This window comes from Elgaria multicarinata, chromosome 6 (genome assembly GCF_023053635.1).
Source record: "Elgaria multicarinata webbii isolate HBS135686 ecotype San Diego chromosome 6, rElgMul1.1.pri, whole genome shotgun sequence".
Classification (NCBI taxonomy): Eukaryota; Metazoa; Chordata; class Lepidosauria; order Squamata; family Anguidae; genus Elgaria; species Elgaria multicarinata.
Genome location: NC_086176.1, coordinates 110,014,458 through 110,030,526, shown reverse-complemented (window position 1 = coordinate 110,030,526; position 16,069 = coordinate 110,014,458). Strand labels below are relative to the sequence as shown.

The window sequence follows — 16,069 nt, the reverse complement described above, 5'->3', positions numbered from 1 at the left end:
ATTTTCTCAGTATTTTAACACCTCTTAACTTAAATTTAAAACTTTGCTGTTTTAATTCCATATTTTAACCTATATCAATTTTTGCTGTGTAGTTTTATCCTCGTTGTGCTTTTTATATTGTATTTTGTATTTGTGTTTTTAGATTGTTGGTTGTGTTTATGCTCTTCATGATTTTAATTTTTGTGAACCGCCCAGAGAGTTTCGGCTATTGGGCGGTATAAAAATGTAATGTAATGAATGAATAAATAAATAAATAAGACCTAGGATATATTTTTGTGAAGGAATGTGACTCACATATTGGATGGAGTGCCGTTATATATTTAACTATTAAAGTTATAATGTGCTAAGGAACGGATTGGTGCTTCGGGTACTACTTCTGTCTCCTCCTGATCCACTCTTAGGAAGAGTCTCGGTGCTGGGTCACCATGACCAGCAGTGGTGGTGGGAGAACTCCCCCACCACTGCACCACCAAAATTCGGTGGGGTGGAGGCAATTTTTTGTGATGGTTTGCTGTTGAAATTCAAAGGGAAACTGCTATGGACCTTTAAAAAGGGCAGATTTTGCTTGTTTTAAGAATCCAAAATGGTTTGCCATTGAATTTTGGCAGCAAACTACTGATTTTCTCCCCCAGCTTTGGGGAGGGGGGAATTTTGGCAGTTTGGGGGGGTGGCAGTGAGGAGGGGGGCACTTGCACCCTATGGGCTGCGTGTTACCACCCCTGACCTAGATGGATCAATAGTTTGACTCAGAATATGACAGCTCCATGTGTTCATATACGTTTTAGATCATCAACCAGTGAACCGCCCAGAGAGCTCCGGCTATTGGGCGGTATAGAAATGTAATAAATAAATAAATAAATAAATAAATAAATAAATAAATCAACCAAGACAGTTTTCACCAGCCTTGAGAAATGACAGGAGAAAGACGGAGAGTGAGCAAATGCATTCAACAACCAAATTGTAGGAAAGCATCAACTATTACGTCATATAGTTTTCTGTTTTTATTATAGACTTTTTTTTTATCCACATGAATGTTAAAGAAACTACAACAGAGTTAAATACCTTTGCTTTTAATCTCAGTGGTTATATTTTTTTAATTACACTCAATAATAAATTGTAAAATATTTCCAGAAGAGTACAATCTTCATTCATACAGCAGGCAAAATACCAGGAGAGAATGGACGGAGTTTGGGAAGGAGAGGTGTGGGGGGAGCGCATTGGGGGTCCTTGAAGTTTCCAGTCTGCTTTTAGAAAGCACTGGATATGGCTAATGCTCTTCCATCAATACATCTTGATGTAACACCCACCCACATTTTTCTCAATCGCATTCCTTTCCATAAAGAATCACTCTTCAAAAGGGAAACAGTTGAATTCTTAAATGCTTTTGTGGCATTGGACTGGGAAGCACTGGGAGGTTCTTTGCATGGGTTTATCCACACGACTCAGTCAAAGCCTTTTCACAGTTTCTATCAAGTTCAGGAGTCCTTCTAAAAACGCCAAACCAAACTTTGGTACCACCAAAAAGATCCAAGACAGGCAATCTGGAATTGTTCCACATTTTCCTTGTGTGTGTGTGTGTTTTTAAATTAACAAATGGCTGCTACATTCTAATTTACATGGTTGTCCATGAAGCTTTGAGGTCACTTGTCCTTAGGTTCAATGGAACCTGATCCTTTTTTTTTCTTCCTTATGTTTCTGTTTGTTTGTTTGTTTTACTACCCAAAGCCCTTCCATTTTCAGTCTTTAGGTAAGTCTGAATTCAGAGTGATGGGTGTTATATCTTACAAGAGGATCTTGTGCTCCTGCTGTAAGGAAAAAGAAAAAGAAACATTAGGGAACACTGATCCCATTCATTGGAGGAGCAAGCCACACATCTAATAACATGAATTCATTAAATTTAATAACTTTTAACTAAAAATACTCCAGCCACAATCCAACCCAGGTCAGTCAGTTCAGGTGCACTTGAATTTGTGTTGGATGGGCAGTCAGTCTACCTCTTTAAAATACAAGGCTCCAAAACGACAAAATCATTTTAAAAGCTAAAGCAAACCTTGTATCAGTTCATTCAAATAAAACGTAAATTAGCCTGATAAGCTTAATAGGTAGATTAATAAACAATCACTTCAATTGACTGATTCTCTATGTGTCCCTCCCCTGGTCCCACCCTCTTTCCTCAACCACAAATTGTTCTGTGGTGTCCCAGCTTTTGTGCAGTCTCCCCATCCCATTCTGAAAGGTTGAAAGCCTCTCCTAAGGTTTAGTTACTGGCAGAAAGAGCATAAAGCCCCCTTTTGCCATTGGCCTTTGGCCCCCACTGGAAGGTGCTCCCCCCAACACCGTCTCCAAAATGGAATCCAGCCCTCAGGGTGAAAGAGTTCGATACCCCTGATCTAATGCATTCATAGCTGTTATTTCACTCTGGCTGGAGGTGTAAGTTCTTCCACGGAAAAGTCAAGGTGCCAAAATAGTTGATAGAAGGTCTGACTGTTGCACCCCCCATTTTGCTCCTCCGTCAATTCCTTCCCTTGCTCTTCTCCCCTGTTGGCGTGGGGCAAGACCCATAGCAGCAGCACAGAGAATAAGGCCTTAAATGAACCTATGAGAGTAGCATTGAGACAATGTTTTGAACTTTTGATTGCACTCTTAGGGGACCACTTCACACTACAGGCTTTAGACTCATGATTTTGAAAGTCCCTGGATGGATTATCTGGTTTCCAGGGTTTAAAATCCAGCAAGACTGTAGGTTTTCTTTCACAGAGATCTCATCAGAATTTGTACAATGAATTTAACACCTGCAGTGGCAGCAGGCAGCAATGACAGGTCGTCCTCCACTCAGGCTAGCTCACCTTTTAGCTTTTGCTGAGATGTGTGCCAAGTTTTTCTTTCCTGATCAAGCTTGCTGCATAGGGGATCTGCAAGGATAAATCATCAGGGGGAGATGAAATATCAAAGATGCAAGCGTAAATAAAGGATAGGTAAATAAAGTAGGGATGTGCTCCGCTCCGATTAGAAGCGGAGAATCAGAAGCGAATTGGCCTGCTCCGCCTTGCCCAGAGGCGGAGTAGAAGCGGACCGGGGACCCGTAGAAGCACAGCGAAGAGAAGCGCCCATACGCGGAACGCTTCTCTTTTCGCGGACCGATCCGATCGCCATTTTGAAAATTTTCGCCCATAGGATTGCATTGCGGAAAAGAATAGGGGATAACTGTGTTGTTTTTAAAGCTATCTTTCTGAAACTTCTTGTGTTTAGAGAGTCGTGGCTGGGGGTCATTTTGAGCCTACTCTCAGCTCTCTGCGTGCTGCGGTTCGCTTGCTAGAATTTTTGGAAAAATCGGGTAAAACAGCGGGAAAATGTACCTTTTTCGAAGGGCTGAGGGGCAGAGTCAACTCCCGGTCATGATCACATGATCCCAAAGTTGGAGGAGGGGATAGGCAAAACGGGTAACTTGTGATTCTGGGAACTTCTCTTTCTTAGTCTGAACGGACTTTTCCCAGTGTTTTTTAAAACAGTAGCCCCACCAAATGCACAAACACAACCTGAAATCATATACTAAGCCAATAATAAGAGATAGAAAACACAGCACTGCTACCCACCCTAACTTTGGGGAACAACTGAATAGATGTGGTGCAAGGGGATGAGCTCCCCTAGGGCATGTGGACGTGCCCTGTGCACTCTCCTGTCCTTGGAGGGCCATCAGAGCCCTCCAAAGGTAAATCACTGGAGAGAATGCCTATCATGAGTTGAAGTGATCGTTTGCTTCTTAAAGACTAGTACCTAGACAGGACCAGTCAAATTGGCAGATGATTCCCCCTCCCCTTGGGCATGTCCACTCCCCTCTTACTGGTAAAAGACAGATATAGCCTTTTTAAAAAAAAATCTTCTTGTTTATTCAGCAACACTGCTGCTTTTAATTCCACCTCTCCTTTGTTTATTTATTTATTTATTTATTTATTCCATTTTATATGCATAACTGGCTTTGAAACTATCCTTGGCTCACTTCCTTGTGCCCCCAGAAATGTCTGCTGCCTGCCTGCCTTCCCTCCCTCCTCCCCTGCCCACCTCGCAGGGATGGTTTTTGTGTGTTTTGCTTTGACTCAGGGGAGAAGTCCTTCCTGTGCTCAAGTTGCAAATCAATTTTTCAAGTGTGGAAGAAGATTCATATTTAGGTTTATCTCTACTCCCCAATTCATGGCATGTTGGGATTTCCTTTGAAATGGGCCCATTGAGCTGTCTGCAGATACTGGGATGTCCGACTTTCATAAATTCCCCCCAAATCCGGGGATGATGGGATTGGCTTGAAACTTGGTGTCCATGTGGACACATGGGTAAACTGTCATGGGACCGAAGGTGAGGTTTCTGACATGCAAATTGACATAGTTGTAAAATGGGACTTGATTTGGGGTGAGTTAAAAGGTTAGAGCCCCGCCAAAAATCAGGGGATGATGGGATTGCCTTGAGTCTTGGCGTGCATGTGTATCCCTGGATAAGCTATCATGGTGCCGAGTTTGAGGCTTCTAACATGCAAATTGACGGAGCTATCGAAAGGGGTGTGAATGGGGTGCCCGATTTTCAAAAATTCCCCTAACATCAGGGGATGATGAGATTGGCTTGAAACTTGGCGTCCATGTGGACACATGGATTAGCTGTCATGGTACTGAAGGTGAGGTTTCTGACATGCAAATTGACGTAGTTGTAAAATGGGACTTGATTTGGGGTGAGTTAAAAGGTTTAAGCCCTGCCAAAAATCAGGGGATGATGGGATTGCCTTGAGTCTTGGCGTGCATGTGTATCCCTGGATAAGCTATCATGGTGCCGAGTTTGAGGTTTCTAACGTGCAAATTGACGGAGCTATCGAAAGGGGTGTGAATGGGGTGCCCGATTTTCAAAAATTCCCCAAAAATCAAGGGATGATGGGATTGGCTTGAAACTTGGCGTGCGTGTGTATACCTCCATGAGGTGTCATGGTGCCAAACTTGAGGTTTCTAACTTTAACAAAAAAAAAGTTGTATACTTTTTTAGCTTTCAATGCAAGCCTATGGGGGGGGAAAAACGGAGCTCCGATCCGGATCCGAAGCTCCGCAGCGCAGCGGAGCGGACATAGGCGGAGCAGGGGTGGAGCGAAGCGGCCCGATCCGCAAATCGCAGATCTGGAAGAGAAGCGGAGTGGGGGTCCGTGCACACCCCTAATAAAGGATAGCATGGCTCCCTGGGGTCATGCCGGGAGTTGTAGGCCTTTTCCTGTCTAAACACGTACAGGATTTCACTTTTACTAACTCTTGCACAAGCCCTGTAAGGTAGATAAGTCTTAATGTCCCCATTCTACAGATGTAAAGTTCAAGTTGAAACAGAGCGGATTCCTAACTGTGAAGTCCTATGCAAGTAAGTCCCCTTCGGTTCAACAGGAATCCAGATTTCCCCCCCAAAAAAGTTTCTAAAATTCGTTTTCTTTTCTAATCAGTTGCTCCTTAGACACATAGCATTTCAGGCGCCTAAGTTTGAATTTCTGTGGTTGGGTGGATAGGGGCGTCCTCGTCTTCTCAGCTTGCAGTATCAGATATTTGGGGATCAGTGGGTGAGGACTGGCCGTAGTTCAGTCATAGACCACATGCTTTGGACACAGGTGGTCTCAGGTTCAACCACTGAATAGATCACAAGCTGAATATGAGCCAACAGTGCAATATGGCTGCAAGAAAGGCAAATGCTATTTTGGGCTGCATTAATAGAAGTATAGCTTCCAAATCGTATGAGGTACTGGTTCCTCTCTATTCGGCCCTGGTCAGGCCTCATCTAGAGTATTGCGTCCAGTTCTGGGCTCCACAATTCAAGAAGGACGCAGATAAGATGGGGGGTGGGATCTACACTACTGCTTTTAAAGCACTTTGAAAACGTTTTGAAACCTGTATATGCAGTGTGTCCTGGGCCCCAACAGTTGTCAAAACTGTTATAAAGCGCTTTAAAGCGCTTTAAAGCAGTAGTGTAGATCCCCCCCTGGAGCGTATTCAGAGGAGGGCAACCAGGATGATCAGGGGTCTGGAAACAAAGCCCTATGAAGAGAGACTGAAAGAACTGGGCATGTTTAGCCTGGAGAAGAGAAGATTGAGGGGAGACATGATAGCACTCTTCAAATACTTGAAAGGTTATCACACAGAGGAGCGCCAGGATCTCTTCTCGATCCTCCCAGAGTGCAGGACACAGAATAATGGGCTGAAGTTACAGGAAGCCAGATTCCGGCTGGACATCAGGAAAAACTTCCTGAGTGTTAGAGCAGTACGACAATGGAACCCATTACCTAGGGAGGTTGTGGGCTACCCCACACTAGAGGCCTTCAAGAGGCAGCTGGACAACCATCTGTCAGGTATGCTCTAGGGTGGATTCCTGCATTGAGCAGGGGTTTGGACTCGATGGCCTTGTAGGCCCCTTCCAACTCTGCTATTCTATGATTGTATGATGTCTCCAGTTAAAAGGATATCAGGTAGGAGGTATCAGGAAAGGCCTTTTTCTGCCTGGAATCCCACTGCTAGCCTGAGTAGACAAATCTGGATTAGATGGTTAAGAATTCCAAGGAGCAAGAAAAGGTCAGGGGGAAATGAACTGGCTCAGCTCATACTCCTTTGGAGGAGCCATGCTCAGTGGGACACCTAGCTATGTGCACATAATACCTGTGTTAAAAGAACTGCACTGGCTTCCTATTAGCCATGTACAAGGATATCGAGCTGTCATGTTAAGCTCTAAAAATTTGGGTCCAGGATACATAGCAGATCGCCTTCTGTTATACACACCCAGATGACACTTAAGATCTTCAGAGAAGATCTTGCTGGTCATTCCAAAACGAACAAAATGCCATCATGAAGAACCTTGACAGCGGCACCCATCATCTGGAAAACCCTCCCTCGTATGGAAGGCAAAATATGTGACATCTTTTAAATGCCTCCTAAATAGAGCCAGTGTGGTGTAGCAGTTAAGGTGTTGGACTGGGAGTCGGGAGATCTGAGTTCTAGTCCCCACTCAGCCATGGAAACCCACTGGGTGACTTTGGGCCAATCACAGACTCTCAGCCCAACCTACCTCACAGGGTGGTTGCTGTGAGGTTAACACGGAGAGGAGGAGGATTATGTATGCCACCTTGGGTTCCTTGGAGGAAAAAAGGTGGGATATAAAGGTAATAAATAAAATAAATAGAATAAAACACACTTGTTCACTGAGGCGTTCCCTGGCCTGTAAGTAAATTAATTATGTTGCTTCATTTTACTGCTCCTTGATATTTTTATTGTAGTTGGAAGTGTTTTTAATGTGGTGCTTTAAATGCTGTGGCTTTAATATTGTATTTTAATATTGTGAACCGCTGGGAGATTTTATAACATTCAGTGGTATATCAATGCCACAAATAAATAAATAAATAAATAAAATGGCTCTGGGCTTCACACATGGAGGGGGTCACATTGCATACCCCAGGCCTTTCACATAATATTAGAACCCAATGGGGTCATCCCAGGAAGCTGATTGGTGGGAGATTCGGGACAGATAGGAAGGACTCCTTCAAACAGTGCATGGTCAAACTATGGAATTTGCTGCCACAAGATGTAGTGAGGGCCATCGATTTGGATGGCTTTAAAAGGGGGTTGGATAAATCCCTGGAGGTGAAGGTTGTCAACGGCTACTAGTCTTGATGTCTATGTGTTAGCTTCACTATCAGAGGCAGTATGCTTATAAGAACATAAGAAGTACCCTGATGCTGGATCAGACCAAGGGTCCATCTAGTCCAGTACTCTGTTCACACAGTGGCCAACCAGCCATCAGCCAGGGATGAACAAACAGATATGGTCCAACAGCACCCTCCCACCCACGTTCCCCAGCAACTGGTGCACACAGGCTTACTGTCTTGAATACTGGAGATAGCACACAACCATCAGGGCTAGTAGCCTTCACCTCCAGGAATTGATCCATCCCCCTTTTAAAGCCATCCAAATTGGTGGCCTAGGACATACTAGTTGCTGGGGAACATGGGTGGGAGGATGCTGTTGCACTTGTGTCTGCTTGTGGGTTCCCTGTGAGCAGATGGTGGGCCACTGTGTGAGAAGAATGCTGGACTAGCTGGGCCCTTGGTCTGGTCCAGCAGGGCTCTTTTTATGTTCTTAGATCATAGAATCATAGAATCATAGAATAGCAGAGTTGGAAGGGGCCTACAAGGCCATCGAGTCCAACCCCCTGCTCAATGCAGGAATCCACCCTAAAGCATCCCTGACAGATGGTTGTCCAGCTGCCTCTTGAAGGCCTCTAGTGTGGGAGAGCCCACAACCTCCCTAGGTAACTGATTCCATTGTCGTACTGCTCTAACAGTCAGGAAGTTTTTCCTGATGTCCAGCTGGAATCTGGCTTCCTGTAACTTGAGCCCGTTATTCCGTGTCCTGCACTCTGGGAGGATCGAGAAGAGATCCTGAAATCAGATGATCTCAGAGTGTTTCCTTCAACAAGTAGTTCCTGCACCTTTTTTCCATAGCCGCATCACAAGCTCGTCATTTTATTCACGAACATAATTTATTTATTTAGTTAGTTAAAACGTTTGTAATTTCCCCTGGCAAGGCATGTGCAGCAGAGGAGCAAGACTGTATTGCCAATTTCCCAATTATTGGGAAAGCGAAGGAAGGAAGGCGCTCAGGAAATCATAAAAAGAATCTTTACAAGTCCACGGTGGACGAAAGCTGAAAAATGAAACCTATCGATCGAGCGTTATTTTAATTGCAAGCTTTAAACTGCCTTCCCTGCTGGGCGGCTGCTAGAGGGTGTAGTAATTACACAGAGGCAGAAGGGGGCACTCGGAGACTGAATGGTTACAGAAAGCACTTTCTAGCTCTTCCTGATCCATCAGCACCCACAGAATATAAAGAATGGCTCTTTCTTGCCAGAGATGGCTCCTACTAGCCTTGCCAAAATCCGGTTGTGTATTTTTTTTTTACTGCTGGCTAAAGATAACGGGAGTTCTTGTCCAACACATTTGTTTGCAGAACGGCTGCTATAGACTAATAACAAAGTCATTTTCCGAGTACTGATCCTTAATCCTGACTTACTGTGGGCCCCAATTTGGTTGGAACTTATTTTTATGATTGGTGGGGTACGGGAGCACCCACTGTGTGTCTTTAACAACTGCCTGTAGAAATCAGCAGGTCAAGCTTTTCGGAGCATGAAAATTAACACAATCGCTGGCTCGTGTCTGCTTGTCAATATGCGGTTACAGGCACAGTTGCAGAAGACCAGTCAGAGAGCAGCTGCCCTGCTTATATCCTTGACTGCTCGGAGCGCTTGGAGTGCACGAGTGATACCGAAATTCACGTGTATCAAGTGCTGAGTCCCAAAGCCCCCAAAGAGGACAGGATGCTGATGAAGAACAAGATCTCTACAAGTCTGCACCACTGCACATACTGATGAAGACCAAGAAGAACTACCGCTCTATAGCAGAGGAAACATGTGTGAAACTGTAACAAAATATTGCTGTGCAAACAGCTTTTGCTCAGAATTCCAGCTGCTCAACCAGGCCCTCTTCTCAGGTAATCTGTTACATCCCTCTCCCTGCAATAATTGGGCAGCGTTTTGTGGCCACTGAGCGTACTCTAGGGTGACCAACTGCCAGGATTTCCCCAGATTTGTCCTGGTTTTTGTTCTTTCCATAGTGACAGGGGGGATTTTCTATAATTTTCAATAATGTCCTGGAATGACACACCTTCCCCTTTAAGGCTTCCATTAGCATGGCAGGAGGGAATGACATGCTTTCTTGAGGCACATCATTCCCCCACCCCGAGCTCCAATTGAGGTCTTAAAGGGGAAAGTGGGTCATTCGTGGACATTATAGAAAAGGCCCCAATTGGAGTGGATGGTGGTGGTGCAGAATGAAATCCTTTCCCCTCCTCCACTCCAATTGGGTTCTTTAAGGTGGCGGGGGAATAACGTACTTTCTGCAGGACTCAGAAAGCTGCTTCCACACACACACACTAGGTGTCCTCTTTTTTGGTTTCCCAAATATGGTCACCCTAGCGTACTCACTCTTTCTTTGCCTGTTTTGGGGTTCCTTCCCCCTTAGGCCATAGTTAGATGGGGCTTTATCCTGGGGCAATCCCCGGGATCATCCCTGTGCATTCACATGATGCACAGGGGATCCCGGGATCAGGGAGGGATGATCTCTCCCTTGCTCCAGGATATGGCCCTACACTTTAGGCCCACTTTTTCTGCGGTCTCAGGCTGATCCCGAGACCGTGGAACGTTTGGGGGGGTGTCACGGTTTGTCCCGGCTCCTCATGGTTACTCACGAGGAGCTGGGACTTGCGTATGGGGTGCAGAGCTCCTCAGGAGCACTGCACCCATTGGGGGTGGGGTGGGTGAGCAGGAAAATTATTATTATTATTTAAAAAAACCCTACCTTTTGCGCACGAGTGCTTGTTCACTCCTCCCTCTTTTAAAAAAAGAGGTGTTCGCACGCTGCGTGTAAACAGAGGGGGAGATCTCGTGATAAAAAGATTGCGAGATCTTCACCCCTCCATTACGCTAGACCGGTAGGTCTAGCTGAGGCCTTTGTCTCCTGCTACAGGTTCTTATTATTTTGTGCTACTGCAAAGGTTTGGGTTCTCCCCAAGCCTGCTGTTACCACCTTCATTGTGCGTGGGCAGTGCCATTTTGGCAAAATTAAGGATCTGCACTCAATGAAATGAGTTTGTTATTAGTCTATGGCTTGCCCAAACCGGGTGCCTTGCATACGGAAGGTACCAGGTTCATACGTTCAGCTCTCTGCAAATAATCATAGGAGGAATTTGCCAGCCTGGCGCCTTACCAGTTTTAGCGACCCAGGGACTATATGACTGCTCAGCTTCCCTTTTCCGAGGTTGGAGACAGCGCTCTGACCTCGGAAAGGGGAGTTAGAGATCTGAACCCAGACCCCTCCCCTTCATAGCTGGCCTGGAAAGAGCCATGCCTACTGCCCTTCAAGGTCAGAAAAGTGTCCTCAGAGGAGGAGGAAAGGGGGCGCTCTGGTGGGCGGGGACGAAAGGAGACTGGAGAGGCCAGGATATCCTGAGCCTCCTCCAGCCTCCTTCCGCCCCCCTCTGAAGGGCCTTTGCTAGATGGGCTAAAAAGCCCATCTAGCAAAATCTGCAGAGCAGGTGAACAGGGAGGTGGAGATCACCTCCACTACTACTCCCATCCTGCAACGGATTCCTCCAAGTTTGGGGGCTTCCAATCACTGAGAGCGCAATAGATATTATTATTATTATTATTATTATTATTATTATTATTATTATTTATATAGCACCATCAATGTACATGGTGCTGTACAGAGTAAAACAGTAAATAGCAAGACCCTGCCGCATAGGCTTACAATCTAATAAAATCATAGTAAAACAATAAGGAGGGGAAGAGAATGCAAACAGGTACAGGGTAGGGTAAGCAGGCACAGGGTAGGGAAAAACTAACAGTAGAAAGTAACAGTAGAAGTCTGCACAACATCAAGTTTTAAAAGCTTTAGGAAAAAGAAAAGTTTTTAGTTGAGCTTTAAAAGCTGTGGTTGAACTTGTAGTTCTCAAATGTTCTGGAAGAGCGTTCCAGGCGTAAGGGGCAGCAGATAGGATTGCACCCTTATTTAAGAAATGTTCAATATTTCAATCTTAAAACATTTTTAGTAAAGGCGAAATCTCTTACAATTTGTAATTGTTGAACCATCTCTTCTCTGTAGGCCAATTCCCGCTTCATCTGATCTTGAAAATTATCTATGGGGGCAAGAAAAAAAGAAAGGAAGTTCCGTTAAAAATATTTTTTCAAAAGGAAAAAAAAATCTGTATAACCTCAAACCAACCAAATAGACATTCAGTTAAAAAACACACAACAGCAATATGCAGTTGACTATTCTGAACAAGATCTATTGAAGTTCTGTCTGTGGGGATTTTGCACTGGTGGAGAAAATTGTTATTCAAAATAGCAAAAGTTTATGAACTCAGCTCTACCAACAACTGTACGATATACCTTTATTTATTTATTTATTTATTTATTTATTTATTTATTTATTATTGCATTTCTATGCCGCCCAATAGCCGAAGCTCTCTGGGTGGTTGACGAAATAATATTTAAGCTGCCTTCTTGAACAAGCCTGTAGAATTGGAAAGCCCATTTCCAGCACAATTCTATACAGAACTGCTCAGAAATAACTCCCATTGATATACATAATTAGATTTGGTACCCAAGGAAAGATCTGATACTGTGCCAAGCAAACATATGCCATGGATTGGTAATGCTCCAGCAGGAGAAAGAAAGAAAGAAAGAGAGAGAGAGAGATTTTTAGGCTGCACAGCTGCGAACAGCTCAGCTTAATTATGAGTTACACACGTGGATCAGTAGATCCACTCTGCCAATCAGGATGGGATTCTTTCGTTATGCACATCTAGGATCCCTTGTGGGTTTCCACATGTGGAATGCAAGAGTGGGGAATCTGGGTGTCTCGAGAACATAAGAAGAGCCCTGCTAGATCAGACCAATGGTCCATCTGGTCCAGCATTCAGTGGCCAACCAGATAGAAACCCAGGGCATGTCTACACCATCTTTTTTTTCCTGGGTCATCCCTGGATTGTCCCTGTGTGTCCAAATGATGCACAGGGGATCCTGGGGACAGGCAGAGACTCCATTTCTCCAGGATAACTGGTTGCCCAGTTATCCTGATTTTCGCCGTGGGCCTGGGACCATCCCAAGGACCGCGGCTGGTGTGGCGTGGGCTCCTGGGGATGGGGGGTCCAGGGGTGGGGAGCAGCTTTGTTGTTGTTGTTTACACACTTTTTCCAGTGGAGTGCAATTTATTTATTTATTTATTTTATTTATTACATTTTTATACCGCCCAAAAGCCGAAGCTCCTTCTCCTTCGATAAAAAAAATAAGGGTGGCTGCAACATTCCTCTTTCCTTCCGAGACGTCGTGCGACCATCAGGACGCTGGGGGAGGCTCGTGGAAGCAGGTAAGTCTAGATCCTCCCCCCTCCTACACCCTTAAGGTGTAGACATGCCCCCACAAGTAGGACACGAGCTAAAGAACAACTGGTGCACACAGGCTTACTGCCTCTGATACTGGAGATAGCACATGACCATCAGGGCTAGTAGCCATTGATCGCCTCCGCCTCCAGGAATTTATCCAACCTCCTTTTAAAGCCATCCAAATTGGTGGCCGTTACCACATCTTGTGGTAGTGAGTTCCATAGTTTAACTCTGTACCATGGGAAGAAGCACTTCCTTTAATCTGTCCTGAATCTCCCAGGCCAATAATTTTCGTGGGATGAGCCATGTTTTCTTGCTTGTAACAGGATCCCATCATTTTCTGTTTCTCAAGCATGATGTTCTTCCCATAGATGGAAAGGACTAGGGTGACCATATGGGAAGGAGGACAGGGCTCCTGTATCTTTAACAGTTGTATTCATGAAAGGGGATTTCAGCAGGTGTCATTTGTATATATAGAGAACCTGGTGAAATTCCCTCATCACCACAAAAGTTAAAGCTGCAGGAGCCCTGCTCTCTTTTGTATCTGGTCACTCTAATATAGCTCCTTCAGCTTTAACTGTTGTGATGATGAAGGAATTTCACCAGGTCCTCCATATATACAAATGACACCTGCTGAAATTCCCTTTTCTATGCAACTGTTAAAGATACAGGAGCCCTGTCCTCCTTTCCATATGGTCACCCTAATCTAGTGCCTCTCCTTCTCACCACCCCTGTTGTCTGGCCCAGAGCGAGAGGCAGGTGAACAAGCAGGCTGCAGTGGTGAAGAGGAGGAGCAGCTCCAGGGGGCTGCTACCAGTGGGCCCCTGCTGGGGTCCTGGCCCAGCCATGTCTAGGGTGACCATATGAAAAGGAGGACTGGGCTCCTGTATCTTTAACAGTTGCATTGAAAAGGGAATTTCAGCAGGTGTCATTTGTATGCATGCAGCACCTGGTGAAATTCTCTTTTCATCACAACAGTTAAAGCTGCAGGACCTATACTAGAGTGACCAGATTTAAAAGAGGGCAGGGCTCCTGCAGCTTTAACTGTTGCAATGAAGAGGGCATTTCACCAGGTGCTGCATGCATACAAATGACACGCTGAAATTCCCTTTTCTATGCAACTGTTAAAGATACAGGAGCCCTGTCCTCCTTTTCATATGGTCAACTTAACCATGCCTACCCATGACAGGACCCATGTTTTTGAGTAAATATGTATAGCATGGGGCTGTAAGTAAATATGCAACTCCACGCATGCTTAACTGTAACCTTGTGCATCTTTATGTGGGAGGAGATCCCACTCAGCTCTTGCTTCTAAATTATTATTATTATTATTATTATTATTATTATTATTATTATTACCACCTTTTCCCCAATACTCAGAGCAGCTTTACAAAATTAAAACATATGCAATTAAAACATATAAATAGAAATATACAAAAGTTAAAAATATAATTAAACCTGCTGTAATATTAAAATATTTAAAATACAAATGATGATAAAATGCTTATTGGTGTGTGTGGTGTTTTTTTTAAAAAAATATCCAATGCATAAACAGAGACTCAGACTATTCCCTAAAGGCCTGCTGGAAAAAGAAAGGTTTTGCCTGCCTCTGGGAAAATAGCAACATGCATGTAGAATCAGGATACAAAAAATTAAGCTGGCATTAGCCTCTCTGCCCCCCTCCATTCTCCACAATTGTTTATAGCCTGGTATTTGTTTTCTGCTTTAATCTAGGAGCAAAATTGACCACTGCTTTGTGGTACGTCAAGACCACACATTCTTCAAGCCGGCGAACGCCTCCGCCACCACTTCCTTGGTCAGCAGTACGCGACGATCCATTTTCGTTTGAATTGTTATTTTGTGTGGTTACATCTCAGGCTTTATTTACATGAGAGGGAGGCACGTCTTAAATTTTACTGTGGTGCCAAAGGATGCACACAGGGAACTGCGGACGGCAAAATTCCAAGCTGCTGTATTGACATTACCTGGCAGGTAATGAACACGTGGCGGGATTTGGAAACCGAAGTCATTACCAAGCAATTATTTAAGTGGGCTCGTTTTGGGGATCAATTTGATGTTTAAGTGGTGTGTGCATTGCACAACTATAGAAGTCCATTTTAATTCAGGAGGTTCAGCCAAATATTTTGATACCTGAAGTAAATGGAGATTACTCCCATCTCCTCAAGAATGTTTTGCTATGCAAGTATAGTTCAAGTAGGGTGACCATATGAAAAGGAGGACAGGGCTCCTGTATCCTTAACAGTTGTATTGAAAAGGGAATTTCAGCAGGTGTCATTTGTATATATGGAGAACCTGGTGAAATTTCCTCTTCATCACAACAGTTAAAGCTGCAGGTGCCCTGCCCTCTTTTGAATCTGGTCACTCTAGTATACTGTAGTTCCTGCAGCTTTAACTGTGGTGATGAAGAGGGAATTTCACCAGGTTCTCTATATATACAAATGACACCTGCTGAAATTCCCTTTTCTATGCAACTGTTAAAGATACAGAAGCCCTGTTCTCCTTTTCATATGGTCACCCTAGTTCAAGACATTTTGGTTCTTGAGGCAGAATGGTACCCCTCCAATGGTGGCATCATCATCATCATCATCATCATCATCATCATCATCATCATCATCCTAAAATTGGCAATTTGCTGCTGTCAAGGTTCCACCTATGACCTGGATCCCCTGAGCAACTCCTTAAGGTTCTTTTGCCTCCTTAAGAATCCCATCTTCCTTCTTTTTATCTTCACGTTCCCAATAATGTGGGGTTTAGCCTGTAGACGTGGGGTGGGTGACACTCCAGACACTTTAAGTGTACCACAACAGTTTACTAGCATACAAAAGCCTTAAACGAAAATAAAAGTTGCAAAAAATGCAAATTCTTTTACCCTAGCTGCAATTACTTCTTCAGGCTGCTGCTTCCTGCTCTTTCCTCATGCTGTGGTCTTTTCTGGTTCTCCCTGGCTGGCTCTCCTCTCTGTTTTTATACCCCACTTCCCCAAAACAGAAAGTACTGTTTGAACCTTGAAGAAATGAAACTTACCATAATTGGAGAAATAAAACTACTCCTCT

At 44.3% G+C, this 16,069-nt stretch overlaps 1 protein-coding gene across 1 annotated transcript in view; it reads right to left on the bottom strand.

Annotated features, from left to right (window-relative positions):
• Nucleotides 1–1,573: 1,573 nt before the first annotated feature.
• Nucleotides 1,574–16,069, bottom strand: part of SKOR2 (SKI family transcriptional corepressor 2) — a 43,519-nt gene continuing 29,023 nt past the window's right edge. Inside the window, exons 6-8 of the mRNA XM_063128413.1 lie at nt 11,680–11,747; nt 2,847–2,912; nt 1,574–1,805 (exon numbers count right to left, since the gene is read on the bottom strand). Coding sequence (XP_062984483.1) covers nt 2,850–2,912; nt 11,680–11,747 — 131 coding nt within the window. The 3' untranslated portion in view covers nt 1,574–1,805; nt 2,847–2,849. The remainder of the gene's footprint in view (nt 1,806–2,846; nt 2,913–11,679; nt 11,748–16,069) is intronic.